The 23097-nt window shown below is 36.4% G+C and overlaps 1 protein-coding gene across 4 annotated transcripts in view; it reads right to left on the reverse strand.

Annotated features, from left to right (window-relative positions):
• Window positions 1-4631: 4631 nt before the first annotated feature.
• The window catches only part of tgfbr1a (transforming growth factor, beta receptor 1 a), a 43937-nt gene continuing 25471 nt past the window's right edge, over window positions 4632-23097 (reverse strand). For all 4 annotated transcript variants that reach the window (XM_067361985.1, XM_067361984.1, XM_067361986.1 and 1 more), the window contains 4 exons: window positions 20460-20616; window positions 11905-12029; window positions 11262-11392; window positions 4632-5708 (listed from right to left, as the gene is read on the reverse strand). In XM_067361985.1, coding sequence (XP_067218086.1) covers window positions 5583-5708; window positions 11262-11392; window positions 11905-12029; window positions 20460-20616 — 539 coding nt within the window. In that variant the 3' untranslated portion in view covers window positions 4632-5582. The remainder of the gene's footprint in view (window positions 5709-11261; window positions 11393-11904; window positions 12030-20459; window positions 20617-23097) is intronic.

Consider the following 23097-nt stretch of genomic DNA (forward strand, 5'->3'; position numbering starts at 1 on the left):
TCAATTCCCAATGGATGAAATCAAGTTCCGCTCTACATGTTTTCTATCTGGACTATCGCAAATTCCGTATCATGTCAAATTCAAGGTATGTCATTTAGGTTGTTTTCAGGTGCGTAAGAGTGGAGGACGGGAAAAAAATAAATAATACGTGCTTCAACAAGCCATATATCCTGTGAGCCGCATCACAAGACAACCTTTGTTTGACCTTCAGCTCTTCTCATTTATTTATAATGCAGACTTCATAAAAGTTTGAGCACAACTGAGCAGACAGTCCAGAATGTGGATGAGTTTATTCTCTTCACTTTCAAAGCACACAATATGAAGAGGGCTCAAAGAACAGGCACTCGGAATCTATTATACTTTTACAAATGTTCTAGATGGAACAACAAAGGAAAGGTTTGAAAAGAAAATGTTTGAAAAATGTTACAAATGCATCGCCCTGGTCTTGTCTACATGCTTGTCACTGCAAATCATTTCTTTCACTCGATGTTAAAAAAATGTTATGTTGTTTGAATATGCAAGTTGGCAAAAAAAAAAAAAAAAAAAATGTATATAGACAACAATCAGGAAACAAGTGTAAGCAAATCCTCAGTTTGTGGAACATGAGGCAGCATCATAGACTCGCACACAGTAAAATATTCAGTGTCCGCAGGGATTAAATGAACTCGACTAGATGTTTACAGTGTATATTATTTTGATGGTCAAGTTTCTTTTCAAGTCAGATTTTCAGATATGCCGTTTCTTTTACTTGTGAGATCCTACATTCTGCCCATCCCTGACTTGTGCTGTGTAGAGGTAGTAGAAGCAGATGGACTTTGACGTGTTGTGAAAGACAAACAAATAAGTTGGTAGACTTCCAGTGCACCAGAGGACCCTTAGATAAGTGCAACACCTGAAAGTAAACTAGAAGGTTACCACACTTTACAGAAATCAAGTCCTTCAACATATGTAGCTGTTAGATACACTACACTGTAAACTCTAATGCTCAAAATAATTAATTGGTTTGAGTAGAACAAACTTAAATTAAACATTAGTTCAGTCAAATCAACTTTTATGAGTATTTAGCACTTTCTTTTTTTTCCAGGTTTCATTTTTTAAACACTTGCAGTCTGTATAATTCATAAACACAACTTCATTCTTTATAAATCTCTCCAACAGTGTTTAATGTTAGCTTTAGCCACGGAGCACTATCAAACTCATTCAGAATCAAATGTAAACGTCCTTATAAATACTATACTTACGCAATTAGACATGCTGCATGACGAACACTTTGTAAAGATTCATTTTGAGGGTTATATTAGCTGTGTGAACTTTGTTTACGGCGTTTAAGGCAAGCGCGAGCTCTTGGGTTGTGGAGCACCAGTCTTTAGTATCACATGATCCTTTAGAAATCACTCTTATATGTTGATATGGTGCTCATGAAACATCTCATTATTATCAATGTTGAAAGCTGTTGTGCTGCTTAATATTTTTGTGGAAACCATACATTTCAGAATTCTTTGACGAAAAGAAAGTTCAAAAGAATTTTTTGTAACATTATAAATTTCTCTACTGTCACTTTTGATCAGTTTTACGCACCCTTGCTGAATAAAGTATGAACAAAAGTAAACTCTTACTGACTACAATTGGTTTTGAACGGTAGTGTATGTATGCTTTTCCTCAGAGGTCGATTAGTGGAGAAATCTTAGTGGTTCTGAACAACCAGAGAAGAAAAGCTGTGGCAAAAATCAAAACTGGCATCAATGAAAGATAATTCTTCAAGATGTTTAATGATGCAACAGAGAAATAAAACTACAGACATCCATACGAGAACATCGACAATGTATTGAAAGCCAGCTTTCATAACAAACAACAACAAATTCTTTTTCAGGTAAAATAAGTACCTATTTATTACATTGATTTCAAATGTACAAGTTTAACAGACAGACAAAAAGACATCCAATACAATTCTTTGAGCATTCATATTTTCATTCAAATAGTGATTCATCTCAATGTGACTGTGACAATTTTTTAATCTGACCTGTGATCACTCTACTCTGAATAACAACATGACACTGAAAAAGAAAATAAGATTCAAAAGCCTCTCAACTGCAGTGTTTCAAATATTAGGGACAGCACTAGAATACTATCATTAACAATTTCTCTTAAAGAAACAAAACACACAGACATTTTTACGCAAGCACTTTGTACAAATTAATGTCACATCTAAATGAATAAAACTTTTATATACACTGAGGTAAATGATCACATTGGTCCAAAGAGGTAATATGCTTTACCATGAGTTATGGTTGAGTTTTGCACAGTAGTGTTTTTCAAAATGATGTTTCTGGCTCTTGAAAGATGCCAAATGTGACCCAAACTAATTACATTTACACCAATTCATTATAAAAAGGCTTCTGGAATGATGTATAGTGGAAACTAAATCTGAATATCAACATTTGTCCGCACATAAACCAGGACCTTGGAATGAACAGAGAAGAGGTATGATGACCTTCAAATATCAGGAAATAGTTACAAATAGATTCATTCTACATTTGGGGCCTTATGAAAACCAATAGTTTTGGACTTTACAGAGAGCACAAATCTTTATAAAATCGAGGCACTTGTATTGCATCATGCACTGGAGAACACAGTGAGATTGCATATTACAGCGAAAGTGTTCTTGGCTGCATCCCACATCATTTCCTGCCCTTCTGTGCAATTCATTCATTCATAAAGTTAATGCCAGTATGGGTTGCAGGACAGTATGGTGCTACTGAAGCACGACCCCCTCATAAGCTATGATTGAAAATATGTGTTCAAAATGCCATCAAAGCGAACATGTAGACTTTTTAGACAATGTAAATAACAGCAAATAAAAAATAGTAACTGAATCTCAGGACAATGTGAGGTTGTGGATATCTAGAGAAACCTAGATATTTGCTTCATTCTTTGACAGGAACGTACTGAACACTGCTGGTGATTGTTGACGTGTGTTTATAATGAGAGTCACAAGAGTGATGCAGAAATGAAAATTCTGTCATTTACTCATCCTCATGTTCTTCCAAACCTGTATGACTTTAGTTCATCTTCAAAACACAAGTGAAGATATTTGTAATGAAATTAATTTCCTTTTAGTCCATTGGAAGTCCATAAGTTTGATGATTCAAAATGTTCATTAATACACTCTAAAACAAATCCACATAAATTGAGCAGTTTAATTCAAGTCTTCTAAAGAGGCAAAATCGCTTTTTATCATGATAGTTCGATTGACATTGATCTTTTTATGAACTTCTGGAAGTGTCAAATTTTTAACTACATGGACTTTAGAAGGAGGGATGGAAATGTCTCATTTTCATTAAATTTCATTTAAATCTGTGTTTCAAAGATGCACAAAAGCCTTATGGATTTAAAAATGACACAAGGGTGAGTAACTGATGACAATTTTTACATTTTTGGGTAAACAAACCCTTTAATGTAACCTGGATCACATCTTCAAAGAGTATCTTTGGTGCAGAGAATATGATTTCCAGCTGACTTGACTGTGAAAGACACTCCAAAAGATCCTTTCTTTTTTATGTTTGACTGTCCAAATAAAGACAGATTTCTCTAAAGTGACAAAAAGTTTCGAGATCACAGAAAGAGTATGATACATCCACGAGATACACTGCAGCTCAATTACTGTTGCTCAACAATATGTGTGAGGTCACATTATTTAAAACAGTCAAAAATGGTGTCTTGTACTGATCTGAATGAAAAAGGCTCCATAAAAACAGCACTTACAGCAAAACTACAGCAAAACCGAGGAACATGTACAGACTATATGCACAGAGCAAAATACAATAGATAGGTCATAATTTGTGTCTTTCTGAGCTACATGTGTCCATGTTCTCTTAAAGTCTCAAGGAGCATGAATGGAAACAGTAAATAGTAATACAGAAAAATATAATCAGATCTTAATAAATCACAACAGCACCATGTTTTTAAATGTGCATTAAACAAAACATACACATCCTTTTTAGATCAAAGGTTTAGTTCACCCAAAAATTTAATTTCTGTCATTAAGTACTCATGTCGTTCCAAACCTGTAAGACCTTCGTTCATCTTCGGAACACAATTAAGATATTTTGATGACATCCGAGAGTTTTTTTTATCCTCCACTGAAAGGAATGAAATTACCACATTCAATGTCCAGAAAAGTAGTAAAGACATCGTTAAAATAGTCAACGTGACTACAGTGGTTCAACCTTAATGTTATATGAAGTGACGAGAGTACTTTTTGTGAGCAAAAACAAAACAAAAATAATGACTTTATTCAACAAATTAATCTCTCCCCTGTTCGATGCAGCGCTTCCAGGTTCTACGTCTGAACGGCGACCAAGTATTTGCCAACGCCTGTTCCCGTAAGCAGCACGAGGCATGCGTGTGATGCTAACGCAGAAGCCGGCTAATAATGAGCCGGCGTTCGGACATAAACACGGAAACACTGCATTGCGCCAACTGCGTAACAGTCTGACAGGGAAGAGGAAAAAAATTGTTAAATAAAGTTGTTATTTTTGTTGTGTTTTGCACACAAAAAGTATTCTCTTCACTTCATAACATTAAGGTTGAACCACTGTAGTCACATTGACTATTTTTACTACTTTTCTGGACATTGAATGCGGTCATTTCATTGCTTAGCATTGAGGATAAAAAAAAAAAAACTCTCGGATTTCATCAAAATATCTTAATTTGTGTTCCGAGGATGAGTACGACATGACAGAAATTTCATTTTTGGGTGAACTAACCCTTTAACACAGATGTGCTGTAGTTAAGTTGGTCTTTGTACAAATGGCTTTTATAACTAACCCAGTTTTCTGCCTGATTCTTTAAGGACTGGTCCCTTTAGGCAACACCGCAGGCTGCTTCTAATATGCAGTATGATTGAATGTGCTGCCTTGCTCACTCTGTGTCTGGAAAGTGGTATGGTGAAATCACATTACAAAAACACTTCTGCATAATCAGGCAAGACTTTTGAGTCGATGTTACAGCAGAATATGATCCTTTAACTGCAGAGCTGTTTGCAAACAAGAGCTTCTGGTGAATCTGATGTCCACTGTAAAAAGACATAGTACTTGATACCTACAAAGATCCTTTTTTACCAAATATGGTAAACATGACTGATTGGTAGCAGTGGCACTTTCTGGGACTAAATATACACAGTAAGGACTACATATACATAGTATGTGGTTCTGTGTATGAGCCACATACGAGCATAGAAATACATACAAGCAAGTCCAATCACATATGTACAGCTATAGACAACAGACTATATACAGAAGTCCATAAAGGCTCAAGTCCAGCTTGCAAAGCACATCAATGACACCGAATGGCTGGTTAGTTGTTTGGTGACTCACCAGTTGAAGCATGGGTGACGGACTCCTGGTTAAGGTTGTTTTGCATGATGAGGACGTATCTTTTCATGGACAACAGGGAACAGCACCAATTGCTTCTGGCCCCTTGATATCCCTGATTCACCTCCACAGCGGATGTAGCTCCCTCGCTTACCTCTCTAGATGAGTGGAGGAAGTGGATAGGCAGTGTAAAGATGATGAGTTGTTGCACTATATCTTGATGCCCTCTTGTTGACTCAGCTGGGATAGCGACTTCTTCACCCGCAGCGCGGTGAGGCGAGCCCCTCCATTGGCGTACCAGCATTCCCTCATGATCTTTGCCATTACACGCAGGGCCTGCGGGCAAGAGGACATTGATGCTATCACAGATATAATTGCTATGCTATACACTTCCATTACCTTTCTTCCTCATCCTCACTCTCTTGCATACAAGCACAACACTGACCTTTGCCGGCAACATATTTCTGTTGTCACCAATCAATTAAATCTATTTCTAGTCTGTAAATCTTTGTGCACATCCATATGAGTCAGATATCATCTTGTTGGAGTTCCACATGAAGACAGTGCAAGACACTTTGTCTCACAAAGTTAGTGGTTTGAATCAGACTCAATCATTCAGAGCCATTACAACAGACTCCCTCACTGAACTGAGAGTCATATTTTCAAATCAAAATGAACATTTCAGGTTTGTGAGTTTTACATCAGTCTATTTACTGCTTGGTTTGTTGATTTGACGGTGTGTAATTAGATACATATTCACCAGTGTTGTTAAATGATTTTTAATAGATTTGGTTAAGTTTTGTTAAAGCTGGAGTCTGTAAGTTTTGGCTCTTTGTCGCCATCTCTGTTTGAAACCTGCAATTACAGTTATTTGCGGAAGTATTATCTTTACATGGGTTGTGGATCGGCACGGCTCCTCAGCGAGGATGAATCCGATGTTTGCTGTCAGTCACCACACCGGTGTGGATACTGTACTTCGGAATCACAGATTCTACGTCTTGGGAGTACGACCAAAATGATAATTTTCACCGGAAAATGTCATCTGAACAAGTAAGTAACATGTCTGCCACTTTTGTTCTAACCAACAGAGAAAAAAAAGCATTACATGCTTGAATTTCCCGCGGAAACCCACCAGTACCGATTTTATTAGAAAACATTATTACATGCTTACATTATAAATCGGGTAAAGGTAAGGAGATAGTTTTGAAGACTGTCTGGTTATGTACTTGCTCAAAAATAGACTTTGGATAATTTTTAACCCAAAAAAAAAAAAAAGCTATTGACTGCAGCTTTAACTGAAATAAAGCTGAAATAAAACAAATATCATATATTAATATTAAACAAAAATTTAAAATGTTGCCTTGGTTGAAGCTAAAAAATAAATAAACAAAAAGCTAAATAGAAATATAAAAAACACTAACAAAATGAAAAAAGCACAAAACAAATTTAGAAAAAATTTCAAAAGGTAATTCAAAATATTATTAAATACTATAAAAGTACATAAACAATTTGAAATAACACTGATAATAGTTTTGTTCTAATAAATTAATAATGGTATTCTAAAAAAAAAAAAATCTATCAAATATTTTACAAAAAAATATTGGTTACTGGTTAATGTGAGGTCCAATTGTTTGAATTGACAAAAAAAAACTGGTTGAAACCACATTTTACTTTTTTCTTCAAACAGGCCTATATATTCTTACAAAACAGTGATATTTATAAGGCACAAATGCAGTCATAATCACTAGAAGGACAGTGTAAAAAGTGGAACAAATGTATTCTAAATAAAACTAATTAATCTTCATATTGAATATACCAAACCTTCTCTTCAACACAGCAGTGAATTGGTAAAAGCTAAAGTAAAAAGCTATTAACTCAATGAACCAAAGCATTTTTGACAGCAACCATATTTATCAAGGAATTCTGTAAAGGTAATTTGGCTTCTAAACCTTTTCATTTAAGAACGAATGACTCCCTCATCATTTTCTTGACCTACATTCGTGACTTCGGCAAACACAAGTGTTCGAAAGTCAATGGAGAAATCAAGAAATCAATGTAATGTGTGAAAGACCTCATAGCATATAGCTGCTTCTGAATACTATCAACATTTAACAAAGATTGGGTTTGATATATTTTCATTGTAGGACCTTTAAATGTAGACAGCATTAAGCATCAGCTGTGGCCTTCTCATCCTTTTCATTTAACATCACCGTCTAGACAGCTCTTTCTATTAAACACACCTGTGCAATGGACAGTGGGCATTCAGGAAAACGTTCAAAACAAACTTTATATCAGGTGAACTCAGAGTTCACCAAGCTTTTAAAACAGAAACTTTCTGAAAGTAAATTGACATGAATCAGTTTTTTGAAAGAGTGAGATGTGCAGGTTCTTTGAGTAACATCTGAATTGAATGTGTGTCATAAAACTGCAGTGTACCAATGAGAGTCTAAAAAAACCCTTTTTGAAACTGCCTTGTTTCCCACCGTTACAAATATATAACCAATCCCTTCAGCATGTGGGGCGGGGGTTTTCTTCACTGACTTTCCATGATGTTCAAAGCGTTTCTAAGGATGCTAATTTTTAGGAAGTAGCTGTCTGACTTCGAGATGGTGAATGGAACATATTTTGTTTAACATTAGCAACAAATTATTAGCTGTTTGATAATGTAGTCAAGCCAAAGGCTAATCAATCATATCAATTGCTGTTATGTGTCCGAAGTTGTAAAACATAAAACGCATTACCAATCTGATACATCGACAGGACTGTGTATAATTCACTCTTCCTCTTCTTCTTCTGAATCAGTTTCTGGTTCAAACAAATATAGCTGAATTAAACTAATATTTCCACTTGCCATCGCGTAGCGTTTATTATAGTTGATCGAGCAGATCATGTAGTCTAAGTTGGTATGATTGAGTGGAGACGGAAACTAATTTGCATATTCATGGTTCCACGTATACTAAATGAAGCAAGGGTGTAGAGTTACATTCAACCTATTTCAAGGCATTAACAAATGATTTCACAGGAAATGTTTAAATATGTCGTTTTGATTATCAAAGATGAATTTTAAAGGGGTGGTTCACAGTTTTTTTCTAGGCTTGATTGTGTTTATGGGGCGCAGTTTAACACGTCTTAATGCTTTGTTTTTTTTAAAAAAATGCTGTATTTTTCATATATTTTAGCTTTATTCTACACCGCTCTCTTCATTGTAATTTGAACGGCTGGTTGATTTCCTGGTTCTATGATAGAATTCCCTCCGAAATACACAATGAGCTCAGATTGGTTAGCTGGCCCAGTGTATCGTGATTCGCTGAAGCATCCACAAAAACCACACCCCTTACCATTAGTTGTTGCATGTGCTTCGGTGGAAATGTAAATAATGGCATCTATATTGCCTTATCAAATTGAGCCTGAATCAGGGTCAAGCAGAACCTCTGCAAGCACGGTTTTTAAAGGACGTTTCTGAATGGTAAGTGTTTCCATTTGTATTTGTGTCAAAGTGTTTAATTATGCTGTCACTTGTAAATGTTACTGCTGTTTATGTTAGTTTTCAATATACGTTTTTATTACGGTTGGGCATCTAAGGTATAATGCCGATCCGATACGCATCTCGATACAGAGTATCCGTTCTGACATTTTAACGATACATGTGTGGCATTTTGCGATGCAATACGATACACACCCACATCACGATAAGATGCGATAATTCAGCACTAGCTAATTAGATCAAGTATATGTGGTGATTTGAAAGAGGATGTGGTGCCATTGAATTAGTTTGATTATTTATTAACCAAGTAAAACCAATACTTTTTTACAAACTGGCTTTTCAAGTGAGATATCACATTAGTCGTACTGCCCGTGTATTTTACAGATGCACGGCACATTTTACAAATTGCATCTGTCTTGTCAAGTCGTCCGTCTTTCTTGTAAAATCCAGAGATCCCAAACTTAAGAATTTAAAATTCAGTGGAGGATAAATTATCTCGGTGTCCGACATGTTTGTTTTGCTTACTTCTTTCGCTTCCTGACAACTACCTTTGGGCGCATCACTGGCTTCATCCGCGCAGCTGATACATTGAGTTGTAGTGTACACACATCCGCAAGTCCGTTGCTATAGGCCTACTTTATATAGGTCGATTAAATTATGCGCAAAAAACAGGTTGACAACACTTGTTAATAAATACAGAAATACAATCTGTATTAAAAGGATAAGCTGTATCTCGAAAAAAACGATGCATCTCGCAAAAACTGATGCATCTCGATATGCTTCCAAAATTTCATTCATCCTCTGCTGCTCTACCGATGCACTCGCATCGTGCACGCTCATGACCGCGTATCGATACATATCGGTTAATCTTCCCATCCCTAGTTTTTATCCTGATTAAAGCTTTACTGTAGCTGAATACATGACTGAGTAGTAGCATTTTTGTAAAGGTATTGTTTAATTTATAGCATGAACAACTGTTTATCTACGACCATAGAAGTTTGTTGGTGTTTGTAGGCGTTTGTTGGAGAAGTATGCAATAGAATTTAGCTAACTGGCTAGCGAAGCCAAACTGCATTGGTCTTTGTTTATGTCCAAGACAAGACAAGACATTATGTAAGACATGTACAAACAATAAAACATGCTTACAGGTTGGGGCCCATAAACAGCTTCTGCTTTTAAAGTGGGAACTGCTTCATCTTTCAGTAATAGCCTTTGTGCAAATTCAGCATTGAACTCATGTAGATTCTGGAAGCTGTCTTCCGTATTGTTGCGTGTTCCCGGGGGTAGGGTTCATGTTAATTACAGGGTTTATGATGTCACCAACCCGGGAAGAAGCTTGTTGTATTTCAAACTGGTCGTAATTGTAGGCATTAAACTGCCATAACTTAGACAATTAACTAAGACAATATCTCCGCATTGAACTTTCAGTGCTGTAACTTTGCAAATACTGTTTATGCCCAAGCAGCAACATTACACACCATCTAAAGTTAAAGAAGTGAAATCACATTGAACCACACCTTTAAGGGATAAAATTATTGACTACAGAGAGAGACGGCCAAAGATCTCAGATACACAGAAGTGATCAAAAATCAATCAAAACCAGTGATAACTTTTTAATTTTTGTGACTAAGTACAGCATTCATCCAGCATTATTGTTAACTAAATCTATTTAAAGGCTTTTAATTAATTTAAATAGAGCTGAAATAAATTAGAAACATTAGATGAAAAACTGTAAACAACTTAAATGAGAAATGCTGCCTTGGCAACTAACTGAAATAAATACATTTAATCTGAAGTAACAAAAAATAATACAAAATGAAAAAAGCACATACAATTACTAAAAGCACATTCAAAATATATAAACAATAAAAACATGAGGGGTTTTGGTTGAAGATCTGATGACATTTAGTATTAGAAAAAACAAACAAAACCCAAGACACTTTTTAACAGCATTGGGTTGAAATATTTAATCTAGCATGTCAGTTCAGGCCTGATCTAATAAGCTTATTCTCCCCATCTGTTTTCCCTCAAATAACCATTTACAAAGTGTGAAAATCAGAGAACAGCCATTTAATATTGAGAAGCACAGTAATCAAATGTGTCTTTTACATTGGCAAGCTGTGATAGCTGTGCAGACAGATAGTTAGATTAGAGGCTTTTTAGGACTGCAAATTGAATGCAATTGAATTCCTTCCCTTTCACAGCAGTAAAAAGCACATCAAGATAGAGGGTTGAAAGAGTGGCACCTACTCTTATGCTGATAGCGGAGAACAAATGATTGAAGAAATAAAAGAGGAAAAGTAATCTAACGGAGATCAACAAAATGAAAAAGGGCAGTTTTGGGTGAATACATCTATGAACAAAGTCATCTACAAAAAAAAAAAAAAACCTGAAGGAAAGCTCACCTCACAGCTCTGCCACCTGTTAGGGATGTTGGCACGAAGCTTTTGGTCACACACTACCCGCTTCATATCCTCTACTGACGGATCAGATGGTACAAGGTCATAGTAAGGAAGCTGGTAGTCCTCATGGATGCCTGAATGGAGAATTTAGAGCACATATTTAATGACCTTTTAGCATAAGAGGTTATAGTTTCTAAGAATATTGTATGTATAATATTGTAAGTGGGCTCCAAAAGTCTGAAACCATTTATCTGGGATTAATTATAATACGTTATAATATATTATATATTAGACACACTTTATGTTAGTACATAGTAGTTAAGGACAATATAAAGTATGAAATATATGTATATACATACACACACAACATTACATTTACATATTACATTACATACATACATTTTCCAATGTGCTGTTTTTAAATTAACTTGCAAAAAAACAAACAAACAAGAATTTTAAATAGTGGTCTCAGACTTCAGGCACCACCATGAATCGCTAAACAAGTTGTATTTTTGCATATCTAAAGATAAAGCACTCACAACAAAGCTATCATTATCATGCAACTCGACAAACGGAAAGACAGAAAATAAACAAATACGTCACTGAAGAACATTAATCAGCCAATATCATCATCAAAGTGTCCTACCTCCGATTGAACACCTGCGAGCAATTTCCCAGAACACCAGACCCAAGGCATAGATGTCTGCCCTTTTAAAAGACTCAAAGTGCTTCATGTTAATGGAGTCATCCAACACCTCTGGGGCCATATACCTGTGAACATGACAAATGTCATCAGATGTCCCTCGGCTTTACAAATTATTTACACAACCTCACACATCTCTGTCCACATCTAAACATCCATTTCATCCCCCTTGGTTACAGTTGCTTGTTTTGACAAGCATCCAAAGATTGTCAAAATGAGAAAATGAATCTTCCCTTTCACAACAGTAAAAGCTTTATATAACATTCCACAGGACATTTTCTGTGAACAGCATGACTTTCAGTAAAATGTGCTCATAAAGTGGTCAAACATTTTTGGTATTACTCTTACACAGGCTGGTATGAAGCGTCCCACTGCCAAGTATTTTTTATCTGCCGTTTTACTTTAGGAATTGTTAAATTACATGATTAAACGGGATTAAAAACTGTGGAAACTGGGAATCAGAATCATGGAAATCACATATCACAGTCAAATGAATAAATTAATGAATATTTGAAAGCAATTAAAAGAGAGAATATTAGTGTGAGCAGAAATGTTCCCAACTGATCCTAATACATAAATGAATTAACATTAGGTTAATAACAGTAATTTATCTTTGAACAAATATAGGCAATTACTGATGTTGTACACACCCAATATCATAAGAATTAATGGAAATTCAAACAAATTCTTCATTATTTACACTAGCTTGAATTTCTTATTTATGCAATTGTTCTGCAAAGAAATATTCAACTGATGGGGAAAAATCAGCATTAAACAAACGAAAATCCAGGCTGTCTTCACTAATCAAAATCCATAGTTCTGAATCCTTCCATGTTAAGCATTTGAAAAGAAATGAACGTTTATAAGCTACAGCTTTAATGATATTTTCAAATATATATAAAAACTGAATATAATTCGGGTAATTGGGGTTAATATTTTCTAGGACCACAATTCACCCTTCACTGGAGTTTAATTGATAGGTGATCTGACCAATCATTTTGTCTGACAAACCAGTCAGGAGAGTTAATAAATTCACATCGGTGGACTAGAACTTAAAAAATGGTGTGTGAATGTTTCTAACATTCTATTGGTTCTAATGTTAATTCATGTCTATTACTAGTAGGAAGAGATGATCGGTTCACGTACCACTTGAACTGAGATGCTACAGCGGTCTGTCACGACACATTAAAGAGCCACAAAACAGTATTTATTGTTTGAAATTCTTAAAAAAAAAATGACAAAGTTTGAAAGCTGAGAATTTTTATATATTAGTTTCGACGCTCTAAGGAGCACAATCACCAAATCTGTTTATGTTTATCAGTTTATGATGAGACTGAGAGCATTAGCGAGAGTGCAGAATTCAGTCAGAATTGAGTTCAGCTCGCACACTGAACAAAACTCCGGCATTTCAGCGATGACTAATCTGAATACCTCTGATTGGCCATTGCAGTTGTAAGCTCAACAGAATTGTGTGAGATTGGTTATAGTACGCAACACTGTAAAATGTGTAAAAATTATGACATAACATGAGCAGATCTATATTAAATGCTACAATCGACACTTCATTTAGTTTTTAATTTCACTTTATTACTTGATTTAGTTTAAATGTGCAGCTGAATTTTTGGCTGAACCCCCATTAATTTTTGACCCATGGCCAGGGGAAGGCTAAACCTTACACACGCTCTGCCTATGCGGCCTACAGTAAAATGAAAGAAAAGGAAAACCACTTCAGTAAATGAACATCATGCCTTGATAATTTTTTGAGGATTTCCCCCTCCTGTTGAACCAATTTAGACAATATTATCATATGTATTGCAGTGCAATACTTAAAATGTGCACTACACACTCCTAAAAATAAAGGTTCCAAAAGGGAGTTTTTACAGTGATGCCATAAAAGAACCACCTTGGGTTCCCCAAAGAACCTCAGTTTTTTTTTTTTTTTTTTTTACTTAGTGTACAGAACATTCTAAAACAATGTAACAGAACTTTTTTTTCCACAGTAAAGAAGCTTTTGAGTTATGGAAAGGTTCCGTGGATTTTAAAAGTTCTTCATGTAACCACAGACAGATGCCAATAAAGAACCTTATTTTTTAAAATGTTTATACGCTACACAAATCAACTACTATAGTAAAAGTTAAAGAGACAAACTACTAAGCATAAATAGTTAATTATAAAATACTCTTATTTTTTTATAAATATAACAACAATATTTGAAAACTGTAAGTACTATGGTCGAACAGTAATGTAAACAGCAGAATTTAAAAGATACAGACAGTTCAGGTACAGTTTTTGAAACATTAAAAAAGTACTCTAGTGCTGTAATAGCCTACTCTAGCTGTTCAACTTTGAATGCGAACTTTGCTTTTATTTAAGTATCTTGGTAGCTCCCAACACAATGTCATTCATTACGCACGAATTTAAAGTGTCTGGACACGTCGGCGGCTCTCACGCTCTTTTAAACTCATAAACCGGCAAATGATACATCCAGAAATAACGCTGATCGTCAGAACGTGTTTATTTTTTACATTACAATCAATCCTAAAGAGATGATGAGAACAACTCGCACACCTACATTACGAACTGCACTTCTTTGCGTGACTGTTTAGGCCTTTGGCTTTGCACCCCACGATCATGTCGGCGCAATCATAATTCAATGATTTAAAGTCAGTCAGCTGCAGAAAAGTTGCATTTTCATAAATTTTTTCATGTATTCAGTAGGTAAGACAATAGTTAAAGGTGATAAAGAGGATCTTTTCGTCAACTGAGAAACCAAAGACTGTTACTGAGTTTTTGAAATAAGAACAACCCCCCCTCCTTTCGAGGGAACGCCTCCCAAAACTCGTGCACGAGTATTGGAACACAAGTGTTTACCACCGGAATTCGCTGTATCGTGTTAGTGGATTCATTATGTCGGACTCACCGCAGGTAACTCATAATCTGCAGTTGTTACTCCTGTCTCCGGACAAAAACATCGCATGCGGCGCCTGTGGAGTGTGGAAAGTTACCGGAGCGCGCAGCCGCGCTCGTCTCTCTCAAGGAACGCCATGGCAGTGATTGACAAGCCAGAGGGCCAATCCGCTCACGTCTCTCACAAGGAACGTCACGGCAGTGATTGACAAGCCAGAGGGCCAATTGGCTGATGTTTTTAAGGCCCTACCTCGTGCACAGATGATGTAAAAATGTATAAAACAAAACATCCTCTTTAGCACCTCTAAGACAATTACAGGTGAGAGTCACCGTTAATTCATATATCCAATGGAAAAAAAGCCTAGAATTTGCTAGGGGGATGTTATGGTAATGGAGGCCCCTCTTCCATGCCCGAGGCCCTAGGCAAGTGCCTGCTCTGCCTATAGGTAGCGCTGGCCCTGGGTTTTCACTGAAAAATGCTACAAATATCACCAAAATATCAGAGAAGATATAAAGAAAATTGTACTATTTTGGTCTGCAAAAATCAGAAAAAGTCCTACAAAATCCTGGGGAATTGATATATGTTCATTTGGGAATGAAGGGTGACCCTTTTATTTAAAGATTTAAAAAAAAAAACTATTGTTAAGCAACAACATTTGACTTTTTTAGTAATTTATGCAAAATTACATATACTGATATTATGGCAGACAGCAACAGTTGCTAAGGTAGGATTGCTCTGTCATGTGTTTAAGGCAGAGCATTAAAGGTTCAGCTGGTGCAGGTGTCTTAGGGTTACATAGAGGCCTAAAACATGGATTTCCTTTGGAAACCGAGAAAACAGAGCAAGACAACATCACTCAAGTGAACCCTAGGGGGACAGAAGGCTGTGAGGGAGCACTTTGACATTCAAAAGTCGCATTCAGTTATGATCACAGCAGGAGACGGTAGTGGGTGTTGTATACTGAAAAATTTGAGTGTCAGTGTGTGGGTGCCACAGCCTGTTACACCCAAGAGTAGTCAATTGCAGTGTGTGTGTGTGTGTATGCGAATGGTGTCCAGGGGGCACAGAAGCGAATGGGCGCACCGCTGAGAGCCTCTCGCTGTATATTAGATGTGACACACTCCTGTGGTGACAACAGGGGGAATGGCGTCCCCGCAGCACTGTCCTTCACAACACACATCTCACCCTCTGAGTGTCCTCTGAGTCAACTGAAGACCTCAGACCTGTTGAGGGTGCCTGAGGAGTGAGGGCCCACTCCCAACGGAGTATGTCAAAAGAAGCCTGCATAACAATTTTGGATCATCTAATGATGGGTCACTAAAAATAATTTTAGGGTGAATAATTTCTAGCATCTAGCATTTTTGTTATTTTTGGACCAAAATGTATTTTCAATGCTTCAAAAACTTCTAAATAACCCACTGATGTCACATGGACTACTTTGATGATGTTTCTTATTACCTTTCTGGACATGGACAGTATACCGTACATATATTTTCAATGGAGGGACAGAAAGCTCTCAGACTAAATCTAAAATATCTTAAACTGTGTTCCGAAGATGAACAGTGGTCTTACGGGTTTGGAACGACATGAGGGTGAGTCATTAATGAAATAATGAAATATTAGAATAAATTTAAAAAAGTTACAATAGTGACACTACGTACCCTAATAGATTTTGTTGTGTTTTCTTTGGCTGTGTTTTTATAGTGCAACTTTTTGCAGATGAAAGTTGTAATAGCTACATCTGATTAATCTAATATAGGATGCGTTGGGATATCAACATTTATTAGCCTAACATGCTGAATGCGCTGCATATCAGTGTTTAGTTTCATGCTCAAATGCAATGCCCAATATCTGAGTTATTTGAGACTGTCATATTGCTTTTAGATAGCTATTTCTTTAAAAAAATAAATAAAATAAAAATACTGATGTTATAATAATGCAGCAGTGCTTTTTTCCATCATATTTGTTCAATAGCATAGGCTAATTCGTATAATTTGCATGGCTTTGAAAACGTGCATGCGATTTATGGAATGACTTAATAATGTAGATGAAAATATAGCACAAATCTGCCATAAACATAGCATTATAATGAGAACATTATAAAAATCTATAGTAAATTCAGCGCGTTTCAGTGCGCGGTCATGAAAGTGCATCACGGCGGGAGCTCTCTCTCACTCTTGCTATAGCGCATAACTTAAAAGTTCACTGTCATTTGCATCCTTTTGTGTGCAGATACCGGTTGTAATGTTACGTCTTTTAGGATGTGTCATAGAACAGGCTTCAGTTCACTGGCATAAAGTCACTTTACCTCAGGCAGCTATTCCTTTTAGATGCTTCTTTACTAATAACATTGCTGCATCATTCATAATCTAACATTGTTCTAATCATGTGTTCATGGTTTCATAGACAAGTTTTCATGTCATATTTTTATTTTTAACATTCATTTTCATATTTTCTTTATGTAAATGACGTCCATGCCCCGCCCCCCGCACACGCCCCACCCCCTGAGTACTTGATTACTCGTTTTTGAAACTTATCGATGATCGAAATTAAAAATTGCCAAAAATGCCCATCCCTAGTTCTCGAACAATAAAGAAATGTAGGGCGGGAGTTTTTTGTCTATCAGGAATTGATTTGATAGTTGTGGTTTGCTATTGCTGTGATCTCATGTGAGTGACAAGTTGTCCCACACTCGAGCCAGCATCATCAATTAAAGGGGGAGAGAGATTGTGAAGTTTTGACATTTTTTGACATATCACAAGTGATTAATCCTTTTACCATTTTCTGTCAGAATACTCGATTCTGATTGACTGGAAGGTGTGTGATAAAACCGTGTACCAGAAAATTCAGGACCACAGAAACTTGTTGTCAACACTGTTCTGTGACTTTTGTTAATAAATTAGCTTCGCTACTAAATCACTACATTATATTGCTCAGCAATTTACATATTTACAATTTACAATTTACATTTTACAATTTGAAATTACATAGTAAAGCAGTTTTGTTGATTTAAAAAAAATATATATATATATATTATAAAATAAAATGATTACTATTATTAATAAAAAATTATAACTAATATAACTAAAAATATAACATTACACTATTACTGTTTAAATAAAGTTTTCTTTCTAAGAAATGTATTCTTTTATGATAGAATGTTTATCATGGAACATGTGCAATCAAGTAATTATTTATATTAATTGCATTTTCAAACAATTAAAAAAAAACATACCAGTCTACAGGAGCATCTGTCTGGATGTGATTGGTTGAGGGGTCAAAAAACGTGCATTATGTGACTTATTTCTGGGATTTTTTTTTACCCTCTTGTGAAAGTGTGAAAGAGATGTTATGTCACTGAATTGCAACAAACAGGCTCTAAGTGCTATCCTAAGAAACCACTCACATTTTACTCTTGCAAAAACCTGAATCATTGGTCATTTCACAACACTAAGGCTCTTTTTACACCTGGTTTTAAAATGTGTGTTTGGTTGATCCACAAGTGGATAATGCTAAATACAGGTGTAAACGGGGTTTAAACCGTTTTGAGCTTGTCCACTTTTGACCACTTCCAGAGGTAGATGAACATGCCAGCATTATGGGAAGAGTGCTAGCCAGACGGGAGACCCAGTTTGGTTTGAAGACGAAAAATGTACCAAGCACAATGTTCTCTCACCATTCCTGATTTCTAACACACACTCTTAGGGCCAGATTTACTAACAGCTTGTGCCAGCGCAAACCCTCTTTTGGCATTAAAAAACTACTGTCAGGATTTACTAAAGGCATGCAGTGCAAAATTAGTGCTGAAAAGGTGTGGACTGAGTTGTTTTCCGGCTGACTTTATCGCATATGCATTTGTAGGAGTTTCCCTTTCATTTAAATGAATCACGCAATTCGATTTACTAATATTTGCCCTCGTCAATTTACTGGTATTTGCGCCATTATTCAACGCCCCAAAAAAAGCATGTCTTAACCCATCTTGTACCATGACTGCAATTGTTGCTGCTAGGAGGAGACACCGCAGAGAGCACGTGGTAGAAGGGAGTGTGGTTCTACTCATATTAATTTCTTTGGAATTCCAGATGAAGACATTATCTGAACATATCATTTACCAAGCCATGTTGGCGCATTATATATATATATATATATATATATATAGAGATATATATAGATATATATATATGTTTATATATATATATATATATAAATATATATATATTTATATATATATATATATGTATATATATTTATACACATACAGCGAGCGATTTGTGAAAAAAACAGATGGGGGGGGATGTTTTGAAAAGTTTTTTTTTTTTTGTTAAAAACCACAGTGGAGTTATATACGGGGGCATGCTCCCCCGAGAAAATTTAGATTTCCCTGGTGTACATATGTGCATTTTTAAGCGGTTTAAGGTCAAAAAATTGGATAACAATAGCTTTAAAACCATGTCAATAAATACATGCATGACAGTTCTTTATAAACGCAGCGTTTTATTTGGCGATATTTTAAAAAAAATATTTTTATTTTTGCTATTTTATATGCTCTGTTGGTGGTTTGTGGAGTAGCGTCACCCGGGGGGGATATTTTTTTATCCCTACCGGGGATAAAAATAATTCAGCAGAGGCAGGGATACATAGACCAGAAGGGGGGAAATCCCCCCGTCCTCCCCTACAAATCACATCCTGTATATATATAATATATATATATATATATATATATATATATATATATATATATATATATATATATATATATATATATATATATATATATATATATATATATATATATATATATATATATATATATATATATAATATATATATATATATATTATATATATATATATATATATTATATATATATCTTATAGAGAGAGAGAGAGAGAGAGAGAGAGAGTGTGCCTGTGTTGACCCACACCTGATGAGCATCAGCTCTGCTTATTTGCATCCCAATGCTAATTTGTGCAGCTCTTGTTAAGATTGCGTTGGTCATTATGTAAATGATTTGACCGCGTCTGCGTACTTTAATTTGCGCATCAACAGTACATCATGCGCAAAACTTGTCACTCCCATCTGCGCATTTGTGGAATTGCGCTCTCACGCTAATTTGCCCCGTTTAGTAAATCTGGCCCATAGGGTTCGGCATGGTCTTGGGGCTGTCAGAGCAGAAATGAAAGCTGATGCTCTCCATGCATTTTTGTGTCATCTCTGGGCACATTCATATGTAAATTGAGCAAGCTTATTTTGTTTATTAGATCGAAAGATCTGAGAAAAAAAAGAAAAGAAAAAAAAAAACTGCATATTTACCTGTCCATAGACCCTCCCTTCGAAGAAATCAGGAAAGAAGTGGTTGAAAGTGGACAAAAGAGATGGATTAAAATACCAGGTTTAAACAGGAATGTGTCTCCCTCGACTACTTGTGAATCGATCCACCAAAACGCATCTTAATACCAGATGTAAACAGGGCCTAATATTCACAGGCACACAAAGCCCTCATCTCAAACAAACACTGTGGCAGAGCGTGAGTCTGTTGACTGGATCTAGACACGTCACTGTGAACGGTGCAGAGTGATGAATTACTGACCTTTTAGTACCCACTCTGTGGTTGGGTGCAATGTCAATGGTGTCTGTGGCTGAGTCGTGGCGCACAGCCAATCCAAGGTCAGCGATGCAGCAAGTACCATTCTTCTTCACTAAGATGTTTTTGGATTTCAGATCACGATGGGCAATGGCAGGCTTACCTGAGGATTGGACAAGATGCAGTACAGCATGAAACATGCTTCAAATCAGTACTCCTCTGATGTCTAACATTCTCCAAAAGACTAAATGGTTCCATCTTAATTGAGTCTTTTTCTTAAAGGGTTAGTTTACCCAAAAATGAAAATTATCCCATGATTTACACCTAAAAAAAAGCATCCACCAGTAATAAAAGTAATCCATACGGCTCCAGGGTGTTAATAAAGGCCTTCTGAAGTGAAGTGATGGGTTTTTGTAAGAAAAATATCCGTATTTAAAACTTTTGTACGCATTGATTTGCAGCAAAGAGCGGAAGTGTTACCTTTGAACAGACAAAATGTTTTAAAGAGAAATGATGGAGGACTTTGAAATAAGAGAAGAGGAGCTTGAGTTTGTTGCCCAGCCCTATTTGTTTGAACCACAAGAGGCGCCTAAACTTACAATACTCCTACGTCTTGCGTCATATATAGCATCAGGGGATTACTCATTTGGCCCAAGTCGACTTGCGCATCTAAGCAAACTAATAACATGATGTGATGTCACAAGAGATCTTAAAAAGGACAGAATGCACAAGCCAGAGATGCAAACAAGTAAGGGGGAAAAAAGGTGAGAACATTGCATGGGGCAGGGGGTATGCTCCACATGAAATATTTTTTAAAGATATTTGCTTAACATGCTCACTTGTAGTTACTTTAAGGGTTTTTTAAATTAATTATTTTATTAACTTATATGTCCAAAACTGTAACTTTTCACAAAAAAAATTAACATTGTTGAAACATTTTACCAAAGTCAACATTGGGTCATGTTATAAAAGATAAAATGCTATGCACACAATTTAAGATGGTATTGGCTGATTAGATGGAAATAAATGCTCTCTCTTCACCGTTCCCACATTTCAGACTTTAAATACATAAAATATTATTGTTTATAGACATAGTTTTTAAAGTAAAGTGTAAAGGAAGCACTGTACAGTACTTATTGAAACAACCAGTTCTTTATTTACCCTTGTAGGACCCCCCGACCCCCCATAAAACACTTTCTCATTGGATCTATGCAATAACCTATTTTGATCTCATAAAGTTGTCACTGAAAGGTGAGGAGTTTGCATCTAGCGTACTTCTCTTCATAGAAAAGCTAAGCTGCCCATTACAGTTTGGTACAGGCATCAGAAACACTCTCCTTGCAGCAGATTTTCGAATGTGTCTTTGAAAGAGGAATTCCTGCCACTGTTTTGACTCCTTTACACATTTTATAAGCTCTTCATGAATTCACAACTGGTGAAAATACTATCATATGTTCGCACATACAACGAGCACATTTAGCCTAGCACACAGCATTGTTTTGGATGTTCGGTAAATTCCATCTCTAAATATACGTCATAAAAGCTGTTTTTTTGTATTTTTAGGTTTGGTGTTAAAAATAACAGTGTGAACGCTAAACCTGTTTTTCCACTGAAATTACCTGGAACAATCTGTCCCAGGAACTTTTTTCCCCCCAGACCTGTTGCTTGTCTGCGTTTCCTTACGCTGCATTCACACGGGGCGTCAGCGCCAACGCTTGACGGAGGGCGTGTCTGAAGCTTGTGCTGACGCAACCGTTATAGTGATTACATCCAATCACATTACTTTCCGGTGTTGCACGAACGCAGTTGGCTGCGACTGCTCTAGGGTATTTGCATAGGGCGATCTGATTGGATGACGCCTGCGTTGGCGCTTGAAAAGTTAAGAAATCTTCAACTTCTGCCGCTTGCAACGCGAGTGAAGCGACGCGACGGAACCCACAATTCAGTTCGGCAACGCATGACGTCACCCATTCAAAGTAAACGAGAAGCGTTAACGCCGGCGCCCCGTGTGAATGCAGTCTTAGTGGGCTAAAGTAACGTGAAGATTAGGCAAGTGCACGACTGCACACGACTTTCCAGTTCCCACTGGATTTTGTCCTCCATGTATAAGCTTAATAAACCTCATTGTCGGTCCATAGGTCATATTTTTTAAACTCCATTGTTGATTCGAATAGCAAACAACTCTTACTGTACAGACTTTTAAAAATGGTGGTTGAAATAAAATGCTGCGTGGAGTCAACCAATCAAAATGCTGCGTGAACTTAACAAATCAGCATGTTCAGTGCCCAAGTCCCACCCTCGAAAGTTCCTGAACTTTGAAAAAGTACTACCTCGAGAGCAGGAACTCTTTGAGGGGGGAATCTTTACCTGGAACTTTATTTAGACCCTGGTTCCTGCGGTCTAAACACACCAAGTGCCACCCTTAAGTCCCTAGTTCCTAGGGAAGGTTCCTGCGGTGGAAACGGGGCTTATATGTACTATTTTCTTTTTTGGTTCAAATCTAAACAACCAAGAGAAACAACCTGTGAGCAAAGTGTGAACACACCCTCAGTCAGTTGCTTTGTTTCTTTTCCTGTCGTGTCGCACAGAGTTCAAAATCGTCTACATAACTATATAGACGTACCATTTTTCACGAGTATGAGTA

This window comes from Chanodichthys erythropterus, chromosome 16 (genome assembly GCF_024489055.1).
Source record: "Chanodichthys erythropterus isolate Z2021 chromosome 16, ASM2448905v1, whole genome shotgun sequence".
NCBI classification, from domain to species: domain Eukaryota; kingdom Metazoa; phylum Chordata; class Actinopteri; order Cypriniformes; family Xenocyprididae; genus Chanodichthys; species Chanodichthys erythropterus.